Consider the following 22,392-nt stretch of genomic DNA (forward strand, 5'->3'; position numbering starts at 1 on the left):
TTGCTGAAGCAGAAAACCATTGGACCGAGTCCAAAATGAACTCTGTCCCAGCAGAACACATTCCACATAAGGAGCACATTAGGACACAAAGCTGTAGCAATGGAAAAAAAACACACAGCATTTTAGGGGTTTTTTTTAGCATCAAAATAGGCTTTAAATGGAGCATGGAAAGGAAGTTTCACTAGATATTCACAACACTGTTGCAACAAACCTTTACATTTAATTTAGTCAAAAACATCTGGATGTGAGATAACTTTGGGCTTTTTCCATGAGGCTTTTAACTCAACACCTCTTCAGTTCAGGTTGCAAAAGTTTACGTGCGTCTTCCTCCTGCTGTAAGGAAAACAGTCTGAAAGTCTCCCTCAAATTACTCTGCTGCGTTCAAAAACGGCTCCGTGCAACATATTATGGTTTCAAAACTACAAGCAGTTTTTCATTGAAATGAATGAAGGCAATTACAGAATCTTTATTGCGTCTTTCAAAAATATTGCGATACTGCACACCGTTCTGTTGAACAAACATGGACGTTATCTGGTCCCGCAGACGGCTGCCTCAACGTTAAGGCTTTACATGTGGAAAAGGTCCATCACAAAAAAACAAAAAACCTGTTTCATACGCTGCTGGGTGGCGATTATGAAGAGGCGATTTTAGTCGTCACTATCGTCTCGCCGTTTATGTTCTTAGCTTTACAGATGTAGTCACCGAAGTCGATGGTTTGCATGTCCTCCACAGACAAGATGCTCTGGGAGACCCTTGTGGTGTGGCCCATGCCTCTGTTCACCAGCCTCCACAACGTCTGGATGCGAGCCGGACGCTTGTCCTGCAGCAACACAAAAACAGCCCGTTTGTTGGCTGCAAAGGAGCCAAATGCTTTTAGAGCTGCACACCAGAATCAGATAAATCAGCCGTTAGTGGGACTGGTTTTCCACGGTGTCCTTAAAAAAGTCTTAAATCTATGTATCTAGAATTAAGACCTCAAATGTCTTAAATTCAGTTAAAATAGTAAAATTTTATACGTTACAGACATCTTCATTGTGTTCTGTAACTCGAGTCAGTTGAGGCTACCGCTAAAAAGCTGCTAATATACCCTGGGTAGCTAGCTAGCTAGCTTTTTTTGCGTCGATCATGTGTAAGTACAAACGATCAGTCCGGTTGGCTTGATGACGTCCGCACATTGTGGAGAAGTAGGCCTTAAATTTTATTCAGAATTGTCTTAAAAAGTCTTAAAGTCTGGAATTTGAGTTGGTGAAACCAGCAGAAATCCTGTTACCACTTGACGTGTTTAGGAGATCCGGAAGAGCTGAAGCAGAAGAGAACTGAACCAAACACAAGTAGTCAAGTTGTCTTCTTCAGCTTTTAGGACTGTCGCGTCCTTAATGAGTGAGAATCTACAGTTCCTATTAAAAAGTATTCACCCCCACGTATGTTTATACCCAAATCAATCGTAATCAACAGGATTTACTGACGAATGTGCAAGAAAGCCATTTACTCTCAAACTGACAATTCCACAAAGCTATGTAAAATCAAATAAAAGATGTGTAAATATTCTCTCTCTTCAAGTCATTCTGGTCTTGGACCCTCATAATTGCTGTTAGCTCCAGTTTATGGGACCAACTAGTCTGGATTTATGCTTCATATAGAGCGTTCTCTACTGCAGGGAAATGTGCTTATAACCTGAAAAAAAACGGTCCTTCAGAAATCCCAAACTCTTCCTTTAAACCCGAGCTTCAACTAGTCTTAGGATTTAAGCAAAAATCAGCATACTGAGGCTTTAAAAGTATAAACTACCCACTTAGACTCAAAAACAGAAATTCAGTGAGAACGTTGTCTAAATATGTATTTCTTTTAACTAGAAATATCCCTCTGTCTTTATTCACATTTCCCCTACTGCTCCTCATTCCTACTCAGTTTACGTCTCGTGTCTCTCACCTGTCCGGGATACGACCAGCTGAAGCTCACGTCCTCCTCCGGTTCTCCCAGCGCAGTGCAGGTCACGTTAACATTGCCGCCGCCTCCTCTCACCGTCTCCGGAGAGGCTCCCAGGCTCACGAACGGGGCCCCGCTGGGAACTGTCCACGAGAGACGGAGATGGGAAAACTCCTAAACCCAAACCTCTGATTTGATCCATTCAGTCAAGTAGCAGTGAAGGTGTGTGGAGTTCAAGCAATCAAACGAGCACAAATCCATCTTCAGCTGCCATTTAGACATACAAAACTTGCTAAACTCTACCTAAATTTGCTTGATTCATTTGGTAAACTTCCGTCATCCAGTCTGGAAGGGTCTATTCTGAAGCAGGAAGCTGACTTTATCTTAAGAGATGCAATTTCTGCAGAAGTGCCACTGGAATCTCACACTTGGTTGCAGGTTTCTGGTTCCATGGCAACAAAATGTGGGGAAAAAAAAGATCGGAGGGTATGAATACTTTTGGCCTCCCTCTCACCTTCCACATACAGCAGCTGGTATTTGGTGGAGATCTGAGGCGTCCCCTTGGAGGCAGCCTTGCAGTAGAAGACCCCCTGAAGATCCGCGCTGGGGTTCTGTAGGATGAAACCCTTGGTGGGGTCGAAGGTCAAAAGAGTCTGGTTTGCTGTGATTTCCTCGGGAGGGACTTCTCGGTGGAGCGACGCCTCAACTCGGGGCTCGGTCACGCGACAGGGCACGACCGCGGGCCTGTCGGGGCGCAGGTACACGATCTCGAAGTGGATCGCAGACGGGACGAAGAGGTTCTCTTTGTCTGGAACGAAGTTGAGGCGGGAAATGTATTTTGGATCTTGGACTTTCTGCTTTGACCACAGTTCAATGCTCACTGGAAACCACTTTACCACCTGAAGTCAGTGACTTTATTTATCTCGGCACACATAATACCCGGGCAATGACGATGCAGCAGTTGTTTCCCCTTTCTTCACTAATATGACAAGCCAATAAGTCTTGGAGGAAAAAAGAAAAACCTACACCAGAAAATCGTGAACCTGCTGCCAGTCACGCCCTCTAACTCAGCGTTTACACTCGCGCGTGAAAACGGCTGCAAAACAGATGCGCCATTATACAACCGTACGTCCTTGAAAAGCAGAAGTGGAACCTCGTGCGCAACTAATGACAATGTAGCAAGTGGTTTCTAAATGGTAAGTCCACAACAAAACACTCGTCTTTTCGTACAATGGCTGCATTGACTGCCATTGTACGGTCAATACAGTGGTAAAACCGGCTGACCAAACGTGCTGGAGCTCAGCTGACATTGCTAGCATCAACATGGAGAAGCAGCATTCAGCTTCTATGCACCAGAAATGTTGAACAAACTTCCGGAAACGCTAAGTTCCTTTAAATCAGGGCGAAATGCTGGTTTACTAGTCACTGGAACATCCATGTGTATTGATCATTTTGTTGATGATTGTATAATGATTTTAATGTGTTTCTATGGTGTAAAGCACTTTGAACCGTCTTGTTGCTGAAATGTGCCACGCAAATAAACTTGACTGAACAATCGGGAGGTTTTTGAAACTCATTTTCCCAACTTATTGCCAAAAAACTGCTGGATGGTTTATGTGTTAAGCGCTTGGGCGAAACTCCAAACAGCTTTTTTTTTTTTTTTTTTACTCGCTTGTGAAATCAAACGTACCCTAACGCCCACCTGTGAAATAGACGTAGGATGAATACGTGCGGTCTTGGTCCCTCTGGCACTCCGTCCCGTCGCACACTATGACCCAGCAGCTGTAGGAACCCGTGTCTGCAGCAGAGGGCGAGGTCAGGACCAGCTGGCTGTACTTGTCGCTGTGCTTGATGCTGCGGGCGAGAAGACGAGCGATAAGACGAGCCAACCAACCCAGCAACCGGAGACTGCAGCTGGGGAGGGCGTTTCCCTGCGGCACCTGAGGCGCGAGTCGTTGAAGGTGTCCAGGTAGGTCGGGTAGGACCATCCGATGTTGGTCCCTTTGCAGCGCAGCTCCACGCTCTTCCCGGGAGTCAGGGTGGTGCTGGGGCCCAGGCGCAGGAAGCGGCCCTTGTCCAACACCTGGGTCAGCAGGGACTGGCTCTTCCCCTTCCTGCTGGTTGGAGCCGGCTGGCGGGCCCTCGCCCGCTTCCCACCAGGATGGGCGCCGCTTTCCCCCGCGTCTTTCTTCCTCTTGATCGCCTGGCAGGATCCTGGAGACACAGAGGGAGGCAGCTGAGACAACAGGAAGGCCGGGAAAAAAAATAATTCCCACTGCCTCCAAATGCGCACATTTCAATCTCTTCTTCTTCTACTACTTTTGCTTTTATCTCAGCAGGAACAGAATGTAAAATATTCCATTTCGGTTGGCTTGTCGTCGATAATCAGAAACATCTGTTGCATTCCTTCACATCCAGGAAGCAGGTCTGCAGAATCACTTTGGAAAAACCTTCCTCCACTGAACACTTTTCAGATACATCACTGAAAAAATGCATACCTTAGAGAGGATATGAAATTGTTTTTGCATTAATATACTCTTTAAAAAATTTTTTTAAAAAGCTTCCCTTCACACACACCGAGTGGTTTCCCTCCTGCCGGTGTCTGAAGCGGTTTCGCCTTTTCGACCTGCGGATGTCAGCCGGTCCTTCTACGCACAACGCGGCTCATCAACAGATGTGAAAACGTGAACTTCACTCACCATCTTGGAGCTCCAGACAGAGCAGTGCCAGAAAAAACACAGCCCAGAGCTTCATGTTCGGAGAGCCCTGCTGGGACAGGCGAACTGCGGAGGTTTGGTGAAGAGAAGGGAAAAGAAAAAAAAAGAAGAAAAAAAGGCTGGGAGGTTCGCTGGACCAGCACCGGGCCCAGCTGCTCTGTTTACAACCCCAGCTCCATCCTCCTCTCAGGCCCGAGGAGCAGTAATGTGTAGTCTGACGCCCTCTGCTGCACCGCCGGGGGAATTAGCCTTCTGCGTCACAGTATTTCCCCCCCCAACCAACAAAATAAAACAGATTTTAGACATTTTAGACACAGGTGTGTGATGTGGGCCACAGTTTGGAAGCTTCTGGCATTCCCATCCAGATTTGGTCCTAAGATAGTTTTAATTTTTATTTGTACGATTACATACATCGCCTTGAAAATTGTTTTTTTTTTTCAACTTGTTCACAATTAGTCACACTATAGTCATAACTTGAAACATTTGTACAGATGTTACACCGTATTCCGTTTACACTGTGTATTGTGACCGCAGGGGGCGCTGTTCTGGTCTTACACCGCGCTTTGCCATAACCGTGGTCACAAAATGTGACGTTATTGTGACCACGCTGTAACTTTAGTACCAACAGTTTCTGCTAACTCTCTCCATCCGCCAAAGAATAAAAAGTATCTGACTGTCAATGTAGCAGAAACAGTTTAAGTATTTAATACTTAGAGTATATGATAAGCGCTATCATATTCTGTGACCGTCTATATTTCCGTAATGGTCATAATATTAAAGGTCAGATCAGATGTTACTTTATATTCTTTGTTCGGCTTTTTCTTTGTTTTTCTGTTTGCGTTGGTTCTTACGTTTTTGGTGTATTGACATGCAACAGCGCCCCCTACGGTGACAATCTGCGGTGGTCTCAGAATTTGGTGTTAGCGATTGGTTTTATTCCTGAAAGATAATTTTTAGCGGAAGCACTAAAATATTTCAGCGAAATAAATTGAATTCTTCAAAACTGGTTGGTCAAAGGTGGTTTTAGTGAATGTTAACTTTTTTTTTATTAATCTTTTATTGCCTTTTTTCAGACAGTGTCGTTGGAACAATGTGACCATTTCAGTGTGAACTCTGCTGTAATCTCAGGTTGTTCCACACTTCTTCACTTAAACTGCTAAACCTGATCAATAACCAACATCATGCAGCTTCAGGGTGTTTCACCTCTTCTTTAATTTTGTATTTCGTCAACATAAAAATTAAAAATACTGACAGCGCAGGTAAGCTGTTGCACATTATCATCAGCTAAACCTGCCTCACCACAACAGAAGGCGTTAAAAAGTCCAGAAAAAAACAACATTAATTCTAACAAACCTTCCTCTTCATCCCAGAGAAAAGCTTTAAGGCCGTTATGACGAGAGTTCGGCTGTAATGACAGACTGAAAATGAAGATAATATTTTCATTCACCTACTACTCTAGGTTGTATAAAATAGCACAAAATATCAGCCTGGAAGAAGAACACAGCATGTCGTAGTGGGATAGCATGAAACAAAACCACACATTTTCATAAAACCTTCACGTCACACACCTTTTCTGATCAAAACAGTTCACAGTCGACACAAACTGAAGCAACAATAATAATAAACCTAGCCAACCTGTGCTTAATAAAACCACAGCTACAGAGACTTTAGTTACTACAGGGAAGATTTAAACTGAATACTCAAGGATGAACATTTTCCCGCACTACCTCAACTACGGTCAGTCATGACTCGGCTAATTGACACTTTGCACATACAGTGGCTCTCCAGAGTGTGCAGTGATCCAAAAAAAAAAAAAAAAAAAATCAGATGCAGATCAATCACTTCAAAACTTTTCTCACCCTTTAATGTAACTGTACAATTTGAGATTTTATGATCAGACCGCCCTCTTCTTCCTCTGTGGTTTTCTGTCACTTCTTACAACCTGTCTCTTTGGTCTAACCTTTGACACCACCTGAAATGCTGATTTGTCTTCCTTGTTGTTTTTATTCTTGTTTATTATTTTAGCATTGTGTTATTGTGCGATTCTTCTTACCGCTGTATTCTCTCGTTGTGATTGTACTTATATACACGTCGTGCCTAATTGCACAATTAATCTTGGTGCCGTTCAAACAAAACGTGCTGCCAGCTTCACTCCGGCTGCGCACACAGTTATCTTCCTTCCTAACCGATTCGTCTTTTGCTGGAACTATGCAGGAAATATCACCGCAACGTTGGTTAAAAAGTCTGGACATTGCCATTAAAAACAATCCAGCCTTTCAGTCGTTCGAGCAACTATGAGATCCACTGCAGGTCAACGCGTGTCGAGGGTTTCCTACTGACATTTTCATAATTACAAACACAAACTGTCGAAGACATAGAACACGTAGTCAGAAAAGAAAAACTGAAAAGAGCTTCTCACAAGTGTTTTGTACATCACGGGAGAAAATGTGCTTTACACACCGTAACCTCCAGTCCCTCAGGAGGCCGTGTGTGTGTTTGCCGCAGCCCTACCATGACTGCTTCCTCATCTGAACTCGCTCTCCAGTGTGTTACCTGTCCTGTTTTTGTTTTGGTTTTGGTTTTTTTCCCCCCCCTCCATGCCGTCCAGAGAGCGCTCTGGGATCTACGTCTTTGTGGTCGCAGAGACGGAGCAACTCCTCACCAGAATACTGACACTGCATTAGCAGACCGAAGGTGCTGTAGTGAGATTCGTACACACGAAGGAGCCGCTATGTACGGGTGTGTCGAGGCTTGAGTCGCTGAGTGCCTTTTTTTTTTTGTTGTTGTTTTGTTTTGTTTTTGTTTCGTTTTGCATCTGCTGCCTGTGAAACAGTCCGTAAGCTTTTAACACTGGCTGGTTTTGTCCGGGCCGATGAAGCGCTCCTGCTCCTTTCCCGCCTCGTTTGTCTCGACCTGCTTGTCCTGGACGGCTTTCATGCTCAGCTGGTTTGCGCCGCCGTTGCCGTGCGCGTCCTGACGGTGGCGCTGTCGCTCGGCGCTGTGCCAAATACCATAGCCGAAGTAGATCAAGAAGCCTGTGAAGGAGAAGTTTAAAAGGAGGTATGAGAGGAGTTTAGGTTTTTTAACATAAATGCAGCTGTAGCTCTAAAAAAAATAATGAAATTCTAAATTTTATATTCTACATAATTAAATATCTTTTTTATATATTTAAGGGTTAATTATCAAAGATTAATTGACCCTTAAATAAAGATTAATTTTAAGGGTTAATTAACCCTTAATAAAGGGTTATGGATTAAAGATTAACCCTTAATTAGGATTAAATTAATTGATTCTGGATTCAATTCAAAACTATTCAATCCAATGGTTCCGGATTCAGTGGTTCTGAAACCAGAACCATTGTGATGTTTTTTATTTTTTTAAATGGGCTTTTTTGAGCTTTACATCATATTATAATGTTATTCCCTCATCAAAAATTTCTGGAGTCTTGCCTTGATTCTTTCATGCATGTCTGAGAAATCCTTTAATCTCCATGGCAACCATTCAGCTGTGTAAAATGCCTGGGTGGACCTAGCCCCGCCTTCAAGGACGAAGCTCCTCCTCAGAGCTGCAGTTTCCCAGCGTCCGCGTTACAGACCAGCCCTCCCCCACAACGCCGGCAGCCAGCTCCTTCAGACTAGCCAGCAGGAATTAGCAAACACCTGGTGGAACTGCTCATCAGCTGTGCTTTTTATACAAGCTACTTCTCAGAAGTAAAAACGTTGGCAAGGCTTAATAAGGGAGCCATGTTGTGATGACTTCCTGGAGGCGGAGTTTCAGAAAGAGCAGGAGTTTTTAAAGCGACCAAGGCCCAATTTCCAGGTGTTAAATCACGAAGTCAAATTTCTTTGCAACAACTGAATGCAACGTTGATATTTGATTGTGCTATAAAATGTGCTATGCAGCTGGAAAACACATAATACTGCACCTTTAAAGATAGTTTGTATGCTAGAATGGGTCAAAGCCACACATGACATCATTCTCCTATCGGCTTTTACAGGTACAACATAGTTCAACTAACCTGCAGCCATCCAGACAGAGAAACGTATCCAGGTGTCTCCACTCAGCTGGACCATGAGGTAAATATTAACAAATATACTCAGAATTGGCAGGAAAGGCAGGAGGGGTACCTGTGACGAAAGAAGGAGCCGTTAGGTTTCAATGCATTGATGGACACATGACTCCATAAAGCAGGACTTTGAGTTGAGACAAACTAGCTACGGCCAAGCTGCTACGTACCATGAAGGAGACCTTCTTGGTGGTCTGCGGCTGCCTGCAGACCATGAACACGCAGGAGCTGAAGATAAGGAGACACACGGACAGCAACGCCAACATCCACACCTCCAAACCAACGACTGAGTTAAAGTGGTAGGTGGTGAGATAGCTGATGACACACACTGTAATCACTGCAGTTGGAGGAAACACACGTGGAGATTATTCCAACATAAACAAGGATTAGAGTCAACCGCAAATGGAAAGGAAAAAGCGTCGGACACAACGGGTTGCGCACCCAGGACACCGATGGACATGTTGACCACAGAAGACGACTTCTCGGACGGTAAGAGGGGAGGGTGGAGGACAGTCTGAAGGATGGAGTTACCACCGTTCAGCATGTTCAGGTGGGACTCTGACTCTGTCAGTTCGGACTCTTCAGATGCTAAGCAGTCCTTCCCACCTTTCCCTGGCTGCCTCCCCAGATCTCCGTCTGGCTGGTACCTGGAAGACAAATATATTCAATTCTGTGAAGTTATTACTAGTAACACCTCCCTTAAATTTGATAGACACTTTATATAGCAGTGAGTTTATGGAAAAGTGAAGGAATTTTCAACGCCGTGGAAAGCTAACAGTTAGCTGGTAGTAAGTAGGCAGCAGGTGCCTCTAATTTAGCTCATTGGAGCAATTTAGCACAGCTGGGGATGTTACAGCCAAAGACTAAATGTACCTGCCTGCAACTGTTATCTACAACCTGCAACTGCTTTCTGAGATTATACGAGTCTCCTTGTGAGACCCGCAGCAATGTTTTGAGCCGTCAGGTTTCTGTACAAAGCTAGCAAAACCTTATTACAGTCCTTAGATTTCATTTTATCGATCCAGTTTGTAAGTTAAGTAAGTAAAGTTTATCTATGCAGCATTTTTTACAGGTCAGAAGCCACAAAGTGCTCTAGAAAATATTAAATATAAACACAGCAAATAAAACAGAAGGAGCTTGGCTTTTCAGCTTATCGTGTTTTGGTGCTGCTGCTTCCGCTCTGCCTGTGTCACGTGACCTTCCGTGTCTCCATGGCGACCAGGTGAGCAGGTCCGCCCTTCGTTTAGCTTTGCGGCATTTACATCAAAACCTTCGCAGCCAATTTTTACAAAGCAGAAAAACTATTTTCTTGACGTTTTCTTCGCAAACAATTAACACTGAAATATTCGACAGATCATCAAAACGTATATAAAAAAAACCCCACAGGTTTAGCGTTAGCCTAGCGCTAAACCAAACAGCGCTCTTTGAAAACATGAGGAGCAAGTTTTTGGTGTTCGTAACTGTTCAGCCATTCACTCTCTTTAGCTACCTGTTTCTCATCTTGGTGATTACCTTGCTTGGTATTTGTTCCTCCGTTTGTTTAATTATTAATTATTTGTCAAAACTCAACACTGAGTGGCCAAACGGCGCCAAAATGACGAGTCTTTTTTGGCAATGTCTATAATTTACCAACTTCAGTTTGAGTTCAACACGTTCACTGGAATGACAGCTATGTAGTTCAGGCAACGAAACTAGTCCTGATGATAACTTTTCTGGAAGAATTTGCACTACCTCTTTAAGGACTTTAAAGCCGCAGGCTCATTACATGTGCGCCACACATATGGAAAACGTGCATATCCTCCAACAGTCGGATTGAGAAATGGCTGTCATGATTTTTAGCTTTGACAGAACAAGTAAAGACCGGATCCAGTCTGGACCAGAAAGGGCGCCAGAAAAAGAGCTGCTGCGTTGCACGCCCTATGTTTAGCGAGTAAAGAAAGTCAAATAAACAACCCGCGCCTGCTTAAAATGAATGTTCCTACAATGGGAGCTTTCACAGCTCTTACGTCACCAAGGTGACTCAATCACAAACAGGGTAATCGGGCTTCTGGGCATTTGAAAAACTTATTAACGCGGCTGCTTCCCAAACGTTACGCAAATCGGAGTCCTCTCTACACTGTTGCTCTGGGAGAGATTAGTGTGCGCGCCCACCTGAGAACGAGCACGCAGACGGCAACCAGCGTGTAGGCCAGCAGAGTTCCAATAGACATCATGTCCACCAGGGCCTTAAGGTCGAACAAGAAGGCCATGATGGCTGCGGAGAGCAGAAGACTTCTTAAATGAACAGCAAACCTCGGAGGAAACATTACAAACAAACATGGAGAACTGCTGCATTTGCAGAAAACGTTCATGCACCGAATTACAGTCATTACACATACATGATGTTTTGGGTTTTTTGGGGGGAGAGGATGTGGAAAAGTTTTTTCTTCAGATGCACAAATAAATGGGAGCGCACAGACACAAATTAAGTTTCATGCAACAAAGTTTCATAAAAACAAACAGGAAAAAAAAACTTTTTGACTTTGACAGCTTAGATCATGTCCACACTGAGCGTCAATTGATACAAGAGAACTGGTGTCAGAGCACCAGTAAAATGTAAAAGGGGGACCTTTGTGGAGGCCCCTCCTGCTGTTCTGGGGCCCCCAAATATCTCTGAAAAAGCTTGTTGGTACTATTTCTTTGCTGGCACACTGATTAAACATGCCAAAATCAAATAACAGTTATTTTTAATGTTTACAGCAGCTCAAGTTTCTCATGTTTACACATGTTATGGTGTTCTACAGTTTGTTTAGTCGTTTCTTTTTGTACCAAAGTCATACGGCAGAATCTCGACGGGTGCAGGAGAGCACCTTCAGTATGTGATGAAACAGCATAAAGCATAAGCAATACATGAACACATTCAATTCTGCTAGAACCTCATAAGCTGCATTTCCATTACAAATGTGCGCAAAACTTTGTTGATATTCCATCAATGTCGAAAAAGCACAATTTCACAACTGCGTTTCCATTAAAACAAAAACAAAACGCAATTAAAGCTACACGCAAATAAATGCGCTCACACGAGACACTATTAAAAAACATGCGGCGCCGTCATCCTGTCACCGCTTCCCGGCGCCGTCTTCTTCGCGGTTGCTGCGAGTGGTGACATCCGGTTGTTGATCACGTGACTCGTGTGATGCGGAAAAAGGTGTTTCCTAATTTTGATACAGCAGGAAAAAAAAAACTGTTTTATCAAAACACGTGAGTTTTTTTTGTTTTTTTTTTAATTGGCCCGAGTCTATTAAGCGATCAATGAAAACTCAGCTGTAGTCAACAGCATGGAGCAGATCTCAGCAGCAGAGTTTCAAACAGACAGCAGTATGTCTGCCATCCCTTTCAACATTTTCTTAAAACAAAATGGAGGGAGGGGGGTAAAACAACAACAAAGAAGCTCTCTGGCATGTTGCTGTCGGATGCTCGGTACATATGGCTCGTGGTTGCATGGGCTGCCTCTTCATCAGGTCGTTCACCCCGTTAAGTCTCAGCTTTAATGTCTGAGCAGATTGTGCAACTATGTGCCGAACACCTGCAGTCCACTAAGCAGGAAGGCTGCAGAAGCAAATATTCGTTATAAGCACCGCAATAATCCACAAAGTCCAAACTGTTAAGTGAGCTCTGGCACGTTGTTGCATAAGTTCATAAACACCAATGTGAGTCTGAGTCTCATTGTCTATGTATGGGGGGCTCTGTGAGTACCTCAGGGGTGCCTTATTAGCAACGATCAGTGCTATGTTGATGACTTATGGAGTGCCATAGATGGAAAAAGTGGCACTTTTTTATACTGCTGCACCACATAACCACCATTTCACATTGAGCCAAACAGCTCCTTGGTGAGTTGGTTGATGTGGTACACTTAAAGTAAATTGTGACTAACTTTAACTGCGGCACAGTGGTATAAACTCACCCAGCCAATAAAATCTGGAGCAAAACCGGCCCCAATCAAGCCAAGAGTAGCCAATCAGAATTCTGACTTGGACTTGATTCTCACAATCCTTGCTCTCAAAAGCCAATATGGCTGCCACTTGCATTAGACATAGTGTTAGCTTTAAGAAGACTGTTTGTTTGTACTTGTGTCAATTTGTATTCTAGAAAATCAGACACATACATGATCACTGTACAGCTGCTAGTGAACTGTTTTTATTCTTGAATACATATAGTGCAGAGAAACACACAGTTAGCAGCCTTGTCACCAGTCAACCTTAACCTTAGTGCTGGTTTTGAAGCCCTGTGCAGGTCCAAATTACTAAAAAAAAACCCCAAACATTCAGCTTGAATTTGGTGCCACTTATAGTAGCTACCAGCAACACTCGTATTTTGTTTCAAATTGTAGCCTAATCTATGCTGCATACAAATATTTTCATTTAGCCTTAGCTATGCTGAAGTTATTTTAACCCTCTGATTTCGGAAAACTCTTGAGAATTTCTGGGACTTTTAGGTTTACCACAAGTCAAAATGGTGTAAAACCACCTAAACAACCGTGTTTGATAGCATCAACAGTCAGTTAGCAGAACTTATTAGCTAGCTTTAGTGTGATTTGTGGAATAGCAACATGTGACTTCAGTAAATATAGGTCAGTCTTATTGGTTTGACATTGTTGAATCTAGTTATAAATTTCACCAAGCAAAAACAAAAATGGAATTGAAACATCAAAAATCCACAATACAAACACAAAACATAAAAAACTATCATGCTAGCATACCGCTGAATAAGTATTAATCTTTCTAGCATTTCTCTTTCAACAAGTGAACATGAGTGACAAGGTAGCTTACCACTATCATTGTGTGAATGAAATGGTGAATGACTGAATGTAGTGTAAAGCTTTTTGGAGTCTTGTGGACTAGATAACAGCGCTACATACATGTACAGGCCACTTACTTTCTTCTTGTATCAGCAACCAATGTACCTGCCATACAAGCAATCTATTCCATTTTTTACTTTTCTGATAATAAGCATGCTCTCTAAGACGCTCTGCGCCAAAGTGAAAGTGTTTTCTTCCACGTCTGAAATTACCTGGCTCTACCTTAGCAACAGTAAAACAAACATTCTAGGGCCTAGAGTGTTTGTTTTACTGTACATATCCATCTAGACTCGAGATGTACTGGACATGTACAGAAAATAAAAATGCAAATGCAGACATTTGCATCATGACAATTGTCGAGAATATAATTCTCAATATTTAGTATCTTTCATTTCCAAAAGAGCTAGGAACATTGTTTGGGTGTGTGCCATTATTAACTTTTTTAAAATACCAGGAAACAAACAAACAAAAAAACCCATCATCATCAAGTCACTCAGCAAGGGTAATGCTCCAAAAGATATGGCCAAATCAACAAAGAACTTGTTTCTGACTGTTCTAGGTTGGATTTTATTATCAAATTAGTTGAGTAACTTTGATACTTTTGCAATGTTCTTTGGTGTCACCCCACTATCTGCCATTATCTTTCAATATGGGATGAAAGGCCTTAAAGACCTGTGGGACTGACATAGTAGGAACTTTGATCATTCCTCTTGCTGAGTGTAACAGCTCCTCTGCATGCTTTGGAAACACCACAACCAAATTCATGCAGTTACCACCACCAGCTGATTGTGAGCACAAAGAAAAGCACACACACACATTAAAAAAAAAGAGACAGAAACCCAGACAGTCCACGTTGCAACCCAGTGACAGGCGAGTCCTTGTCCAGGAGCTTACCCGCTGTGGTACCTGCTGCCATGGTGGCAGCCACGGGCGACTGGCGCTTACTCACTTTGGACATAAATTTGAACAGAATGCCATCTCGCGCCATGGCAAAGAGAATGCGCGGAAGAGGGAACATGGAGCCCAACAGGCTAGGGAGAAGAGGGTTCATGGTTAAGTCTAGAGCATTCTGGGAGAGAGAAAACATGACACCTGCACAACTGTGAAAGAAATACATCCTGTGCACAGATACAAAAAGTCCTACAGTTCGTATTGATTTGTCAAGAAGTGAAATTGAACCAATTCCAATAAAAAAGAACTGACTGAATCATCTCTTTTGATTCCATTGTTTCTTTCACAATTGATTGGTGGAGACACATTAGCTGACTCATTTCACTTGCATGATCCCCGGCTCTCACCTGCAACTACACCGGAGCTCATAGTGGCAATAACTGGGGTCTTCGTCTTAGGATTGATTCGGGCTAAGGCTTTGAAAAGCACCCCATCCTCTGCCATAGCATAGATTACACGAGGCATGGGGAAAATGGAGCCCAGCAGACTGCGTGAGACAGCAGAGACATGCAACACCAACACGTTAGTCATGAGCCCTCAACCCGGACAAACGGACAGGAGCATCGTAAAAGCTTCAGAGAGTCAAGAAAGTCCCAAAAATGTCTTTCTTTCCTGCCTGTAACCTCATTCTTGCAATCTGTTCTTCAGAGAGAAACTCTGCATATGGATCTTTGACGACTGCGTCTCCAATAGATTTCCACGCGCTATCATGAGACCCAGTGTGTAAACATTCACTTCAAGCAAGAAATATGTGTGTTAAAAGCAGTTTCACAAGACACATAGTCCACACAGATAAGGTCCATTAGCAGACCTGAACCAGATTCAGTTGAATCGAGAACCTGCAGAGAATGTTCCAATCGATGAAAACTTTTGATTCGACTGGAAGAATGACGTCAGTCGACTCCGCTAATACTGATACTGACGGAAAAGAGAGACAGAGTTGGGACAACACGATATGTTTCTGAGACAGACTGAGACTTGCTCAGCAGCTCTCAGCACAAAAACATGCTGGGGCCTCAAACACAGACAGAATTAAGCAATGCACCCACCACAGAACGTTAAGCAACAGGAATCAATCCAATTACAAGACTCAGACAGAGATTGACAGTCAAAGCTGTTGGCTAATTCCCATCTGCCATTATCACCCAGAATTTACAGTTACATTACATCCCACCTAAACACCAGCAATGTACTGTATATATTTTGGTTGTTGTTGCTTCTAAGAAAAACAAGGCCTTACCTTGTAGACAGGGCACATAGTGAACCCACAGCAACCACATATTTGGCGGGCCCCCAGCCCACATATTCAAAGGCCATGGGGAGGGGGCTTTTCTCATCCAGCAGGTGATAGGGCATCATCAGAGTGAGCGCAGCAGAGACGCCGAAGTACGCCAGGAAGCATACAGTCAGTGACACCACGATGCCGATGGGAATGGCCCGCTGGGGGTTCTTCACCTCCTCTCCTGTTGCACACAGAGAAGTGAACACAGATGTGCTGGCACAATGAGAACCGCAGTGGATCCAACCCGCCGGATCCAGGAATCACCTGTTGTTGCGATGCAGTCAAATCCGACGAAAGCGTAGAAGCAGGTGGCGGCTCCGGCCAACGTCCCGCTGAAGCCGTAGGGCATGAAGCCGCCAACGCCATAGTCACTGCTCACGTTGGCCGTTGCCGACAAGTTCCTAAAACATGCATACGGTTGTTTCATAACAACTGAGGCCGACGCTGACCTGCACATTTCGACAAGTCTATGCGCAAAGCGATATGGGTTATCGGCGTAACAGACTGTACTCGACTGGTATCAAATGAGTCCTTTACCTTGTGACTATCGTGATATTGACGAGAGATTCTTCGGTTATCTTCCAGTTGTGTGTGTCCCCTTTGACGAAGCCAGAAATGATGACAAACAAGAGGACGAGCACGTTGATTGAAGTGAAGACCTTGTTGACCCAGGCTGATTCCTTCACTCCAAAAGACAAGAGCCCTGGACGAGAGCAACCATGGCAGAGTGTAAAACAGAACACGATGAAAGCTTTAGCTAGGCTGAAATGAAGTTTTCAACCATTTGAGAGCCAGAAAAGTCCAAACTGTTCAGACTCTTTAAAGTCAGCTCTCAAGGGTCAGCATCTTGAATGAACAGCTCTTGGTTCGGTTGTACAAGGATTAAGTAGGTCATTGCTGAGGCTTTTAAACGAAGAGTCCTTCTTTTTACAGTCATTTTTATAAATGACTCTATCAAAATTAAGCTGCAAATATTCCAGCGACTTTCAATGCTCCACTAGAGTATTTTGCTTTTGTAAAATGCTCCAACATATTTTTTTAAAATTGTAATCTTGGCCGTTCACTGCAACAGAAATGTGTTTAATCTTTAAATATTGTGATTTAAGACACTTTTTTTTTTTTACTAAATGAATTTTATTTTTTTTTTAAAGGGGAGAATTTTGAGATTTTTACATTGGGTTTACTAAATTTGAGTTGCAGAAGTTCTGCTTCTCCGATCCACATAAAAACAACCAGACAGTGGTAGATTGTCTTTGAGTCCTGCTGGCCTAATGTAATCATAAAACCCATGATGGATGTCGTTTAATCAAGCGGAATGTATCAAAACATGACTGGTTTGAGTCTTCCTTGAACTTTGATTAATCTTGTCAGTTTAACCAAAAAACAAGTACTAGTGGACTCAAGTTACTATTAACCTAATGTAGCAGACATCTGCAAAAGACATTCATATCCCTTGAACTTTTCCATATTTTGCTAACACCGTCAGCTAACACCTAACATATTGAAATTGGGCCTCTGTCTCTTTAAGAAGTTCCTTCTCCTTCCGAAGCTCCGCCTTCAGGAAGTCATCACAGCAACCCTCCTCTTTCTCAGTCCAATCGGAGCAACTAGACTGAGAAATGAGCTCAGCTGATGCACAGCTTCATCGGGTGTTGGCTAATTATTGCTGCCGCTAGTTTGAAGGAGCTGAGTAGGGCTGCTTTGTGAGGCAGAAGCTCAACTTTGGGGAGGCAGCTCTGGGGAGGAACTGCGCGTTGATTCGCCCAAGTGTTTGTTGCCACGGGAGATTAAAGGATTTCTCAATCATTCGTGAAAGAATCAATGCAGTACTCCAGGTATGTTTTTGATGAGGGAATAACCTTATAACACAACGTAAAGCTCAAAAAGGGCAATTTTACAAAAACACTGCCCGTTTAAATAACAGACCTCGGGACATTCCTACTAATAGTTGTTGATATATTCTCCCATCTGAGCCCTGAGTCTCTGTAGCTCATCCAGAGCTCAAGTTCCATCAATTTCTCTGAGTAATGTCCTCCTCACTTGACTTGTAAACGTAAGTTGTTGGCCATACTTGGGTAGGTTTGTAGTTCTGCCATATTCTTTTGAATGACGAGCAGAACAGTGCCAAGAGATCTCAGAATCTTTGGATATTATTTTCTAACCCAACCCTCCTTTAAAAAATGTTTGAAAACCACGACATTTTAGTACAAGGGCGTTGTGAACATTCAAAAGGCACTGCATGAACTGCACTGTGTAAACCTCATGTTTAGCTCGTTGTCACACACTGTGCTGCCAGTTTCTTATTGAATTATGCCAGGTTTCGGATCGTGAGTTAAGCTGCGATGATTTTGGTTTCCGTCCCCTTCACTGAAGCCTCTGTGTGAGCGCATTCAGGGGGAATTTTGAGATGAGCGGCCAGCGCTGATGTGCTTACCAGAGAGCAGCAGAATGAGGCACACGGCAAAGAAGTCCGGATACGGAGCCAAGCCAGGAAAGTTCATGCTGAAGTAGGTTTTGCAGAAAACCTCGATGTGTCCGCCAGTCATCTCGTCAAACGTGCCGCTCCAAGCTCTGGCAACCGAGGACGTACCTGATCAAAGAAATCAAAGGTCAGACTCCACAAATACCCTCTCTTCTTTAAGTCAGGAGGTATTTGCCACAAACTCCCAGACCCCCAAAAAACTCACCAATGACGTAAGAGAGGATTAAGTTCCAGCCAGTAATGAAGGCATAGATCTCCCCCACCGTCACGTAGCTGTAGAGATAAGCGGAGCCGGTCTTGGGGACGCGGGCCCCGAACTCAGCGTAGCACAGGCCGGCCATGACGGAGGCCAGGGCGGCGATGAGGAAGGAGATGACGATGCTGGGGCCCGAGTCTCCCTTGGCCACCTCTCCGGCCAACACGTAGACCCCGGCCCCCAGGGTGCTGCCCACCCCCAGGGCAATGAGGTCTACGGTTCCCAGGCAGCGGCACAGCTTGGAGTCCTCCAAGCTGTTCATGTCCACCACTTTCCTGCGCACCAAGGAGCGGCTGAACGAAACGACTTGCTTCAGCATGTTGTCACCTGAAAAAAAAAACAAACAAAAACTGATTTAAAATACCTGTTTGATGGGTGTTTTAATTGGTTGAAGGGTGTCTGCCTGAATGCCCCACGGTATATTCCAGATCAATATCCTAAAATCAAAGTGCAAGACAGTGAGGAACATCAAAAAATAAGCTTGCAGATAACAGCTATCAACAAATCAATACTTTTAACGCTCAGCAGAAGAGAACCAGACCTGAAGGGTCCGGTGTTGGGGAGCAGCTTGGGTTCGGCTCCATCTGCTTTGCATTTTCGGGTTCTTGCAGCCCGTCCTATTGAGACTCGTTGAAAGGCGAGTTACATAACGTGTGAACTCCGAGGGACGTTGACCCTACAAACTGTGACGACGCGCGATGGAGGAGCGCTGCCAGGTCCCGGAGAGCTGGTAAAGTTCATACTCTACGTCCGACTATTGTTTGGGGTCATGGTGCAGCTCTAAGTACTCAAAGAGCTGCTTTCATGAAGTGAAGCATTCCAGCAGCTTGCTGTTCCAATTACACACGGGGCACTAAGCCTGAAAACTCCCCCTTTCGACGCAGTTATCCTGCAAATTGCAGTGCCTCTTTCCATTTGACCAGAGGCAGCCTTGATATTTGCATGGTTACAAGTTTTTAAATGAGGATGTTTCCGTAAAGACATTCGCTTTGCTTCTCTGAACCTGCAGAAGTGACAACAACAAACCATCCCGACGTGCTGCATTTCGTGGATTTTCTCTTCCAGTGACACAAGTTTGAGTCCTGGCAGCTCATTCATATAACAACACAATAGTAATATCAATCAGCCAAGTTTATCTGAATGGCCCATTTCAGCAACAAGGCAGGTCAAAGTCACAAAGCCATCATCTCACCAATCGAGAAAGCAGTAACAAACATTACATTTTGTCCGGTGCCATCGTCGAAATCATCAACACGCATCGTCATACTTTTAGTCTTGATTTGAAGCAACTCTGTGTGTCCGTGACATGACAGTTTTCTGGAGTTTTCCAGATTTGTGGTGCGTAAAAGCTGCGTACTTCATAACTAGTTTTTTTTGCAAAAAGAAATGAAATGATAAAAGCTTAATTCTGGTGTTTCATCTTCAAAACTATCACATCTGCAGATCTTTTCGGTTTCCAGAAGAAAGAAAAAAAATCTGCACTGGTAGAGTATATCCTAAATATATAAGAGACTTTCACCTACCTTAGAGTAGGACACCTCTTGAGAGCAACAGCTTCCAGGTTCAGGAATAATAATTTAAAAAAAAAAAAAACCTTCCCCAGGTGAGATGAGCTGCACACAGGTACAAGTCAGAGAGCTCGTTGTGATCTGACGAGCCGCTGAACAACACTGTGCGAGAACATGAACTGTACAGAGCAAGTCTGTTTCACTCCTCCTCCTCCTCTTCCTCCTCCTCCTCCCTGTCTTTACAGTTTCTTCATCACAGGATCTGCCCTGGGACTGGCTCCTAAAATGAATTTACAGTACAAAGCAGCTGGAAGGGGAGGCAGGACTGACTGAAGGGGGGCGGAGGAGGGAACACGTGGGTATTTTACCTCTGTGACTCTTGGATTCAAGGTAACTGAGGGCAGCCTTGCACCATAAGCTCCTCCATACTGGAAACGTACAGAAAGGACTGAGGGCAGAAAGAAAGAGCGGGGCGGGGATCCTATTTTTGAAACAAAAACCCCCAGCATAAACAGATCCCAGCTGTCTAGATGCTTACCGACTGCTGATAAATGATTGGGTAACTTTCACTGACAAACACTGTGGCAGACACTGTTTACCCACCGCTGCCCACAGGACCGCTGCTAAAAGCCTGGATGCTGATTGGTCAATGAAGGGTGGAGAGTGCTGTGTTGGAAGGGTGTGTGTGTGTGTGTGTGTGTGTATGTGGGGGTTAAGTCCTCTTAATGGAAGACAAGTATTGCTCAATGTACCTTGAGCTATTGGACCTATGAGCATATTAAAATCAATAACAGCCTGGCATCTGACGACTTCACGTCTCTTACAACTCCTCTCCTGTGGAAGAAAATTACAAAAGCTTTCTCTCTCTCTCTCTCTCTCTCTCTCTCTCTCTCTCTTTTTCCATCAAACAGTAGCTCTGAAAAACACTTCTGACGAAACCAGTCCAAACCAGCTCAAGGCTTCAGTGGGAATGTGGCAGCTGGCCTGAGGACAGGAAGTCCCCCATCCAACCGCCGACCAGAGAGACTCCGCGGCGTGACAGCGGCAGTCACCCGGCCGTGGGTGGGTGCGTCCACTGCAGGCGGACAAATATCACGGACAACCTGCCCGGGCGAGTGTCGGCCGCTGGAGAGAGCCGACTGTCTGACCCGCATGCTGGTGTTGGGGAGCAAAAAGCCTTCCTTAGAGGATTACCGACAGGAGAAAATTGTGAAACGTTCAAAATCAACTTCGAAATCAAGATACGTTTTAAGTTTAATTTAAAAAAAAAAAATAGTGTAAAAAAATATATACATATCTATTTTCCTTATGAAAAACTAGAGCAAAGCGTTCTGCACTGTAACCATGGCAGCAGTGGAAAGGAGTCAACTGGCTCGCGGCGTTTCAATGTTGACACGCGCTAATCGTGTGAAGCCAATTGAACGCAACGCGGCCTCCGATGGCCGCGAGTGGGCCCCCGGCCTCCAAAACGCGGACGTGGTCAACAGATTGAGTGGTGTTTGCCTTGCGGACACCGGGACTGCTCGCTCCAGTTAACACTGTTGTCACCAGGAAATGTTAAGAGTGAGCAATATCGCTGATAAGGCGGAGCGTGGTGAGGATGTAGCGTGATCAGCCTTTGGCTCGAGACGAGGCTCAAGGCCTCGATTCTATGAAAACGGGTGTAGTTTCTATGGTGTTCCTTATCTTGGATCGGTGGAGAGACGTCGTTGTAAATCAGCGTTAAATGTGAGTGGAAACAATTATCTGACTTGCTGAATTTGCTAGTTTGCTCGTTTACAAGAACCCAGCAGATTCCCGTCTTTATGGTACTTGTGTTTTCATGGTAGAAGACAAGATCCATCCATCCATTCACCATTTGTCTATCTCAGCCCCAGACATGTTGCCACTCCATCACATGAGACAAGATATCAACTAAAAATCCAAGAAATATAATTACATAAAAGTAAAAAGTGTAATCAGCTGTTTGAGTGAAATACTTGTCAGATCCCTTACATTCAATAGCAATTTTGCTACTCAAACCTTTTCACGTTAGATGTTGGGACTCTTGGATAGTGTGGAACTGTAAGTGAAAGGAAAAATAAAAAATTTGAAAAGTGTGGCATGCATCTGTATAGTTCCCCTCAGATGTCCAAACATTTTGCTAAAAGGCTGGACGTCTTTTGAGGAAACTGATTTTTTTTCCTCCCTCCGATTCGGCCATGAGTTTCTGTGAGCCTTGCTTTTATAGTCTTGTTAGGACAAGACTAAGTTAGGTCTAGATCTGCACTTCAACTAGGCCGATCTAGCGCACGAACATGTTACGATCTGAGTTGCCGCTGCCGCTGCTGCTGGAAGGTGATCGTCCACCCAAGACTTAAGCCTTCA

The 22,392-nt window shown here is 44.1% G+C and overlaps 2 protein-coding genes across 4 annotated transcripts; both read right to left on the minus strand.

The window, feature by feature from the left end:
- Nucleotides 1–429: 429 nt before the first annotated feature.
- pdgfrl (platelet derived growth factor receptor like) lies at nucleotides 430–5,713 on the minus strand. The gene is made up of 6 exons (XM_005810930.3): nucleotides 4,626–5,713; nucleotides 3,867–4,140; nucleotides 3,629–3,780; nucleotides 2,441–2,734; nucleotides 1,930–2,069; nucleotides 430–820 (listed from the first exon to the last, which is right to left on the minus strand). Exons 1-6 carry the CDS (start codon nucleotides 4,678–4,680, stop codon nucleotides 632–634), a joined length of 1,104 nt encoding a protein of 367 aa, XP_005810987.1. The 5' UTR covers nucleotides 4,681–5,713; the 3' UTR covers nucleotides 430–631.
- A 1,698-nt stretch (nucleotides 5,714–7,411) lies between these two features.
- LOC102229528 (cationic amino acid transporter 2-like) lies at nucleotides 7,412–20,453 on the minus strand. Of its 3 annotated transcripts, none has more exons than XM_014473257.2 (12): nucleotides 20,041–20,453; nucleotides 18,467–18,844; nucleotides 18,214–18,369; nucleotides 16,317–16,482; nucleotides 16,044–16,180; nucleotides 15,738–15,960; nucleotides 14,845–14,984; nucleotides 10,861–10,963; nucleotides 9,151–9,356; nucleotides 8,880–9,046; nucleotides 8,662–8,770; nucleotides 7,412–7,678 (listed from the first exon to the last, which is right to left on the minus strand). In XM_014473257.2, the coding sequence occupies exons 2-12, from the start codon at nucleotides 18,834–18,836 to the stop codon at nucleotides 7,488–7,490; spliced, it is 1,968 nt and encodes a 655-aa protein (XP_014328743.1). In that variant the 5' UTR covers nucleotides 18,837–18,844; nucleotides 20,041–20,453; the 3' UTR covers nucleotides 7,412–7,487. The 3 variants fall into 3 exon arrangements, with proteins under 3 accessions (XP_014328743.1, XP_023184291.1, XP_023184292.1); XM_023328523.1 differs by lacking the exon at nucleotides 20,041–20,453 and adding an exon at nucleotides 19,059–19,149; XM_023328524.1 differs by lacking the exons at nucleotides 14,845–14,984; nucleotides 20,041–20,453 and adding exons at nucleotides 14,441–14,577; nucleotides 19,059–19,146.
- Between the last annotated feature and the right edge of the window lie 1,939 nt (nucleotides 20,454–22,392).

This window comes from Xiphophorus maculatus, chromosome 23, assembly GCF_002775205.1.
Source record: "Xiphophorus maculatus strain JP 163 A chromosome 23, X_maculatus-5.0-male, whole genome shotgun sequence".
NCBI classification, from domain to species: Eukaryota; Metazoa; Chordata; class Actinopteri; order Cyprinodontiformes; family Poeciliidae; genus Xiphophorus; species Xiphophorus maculatus.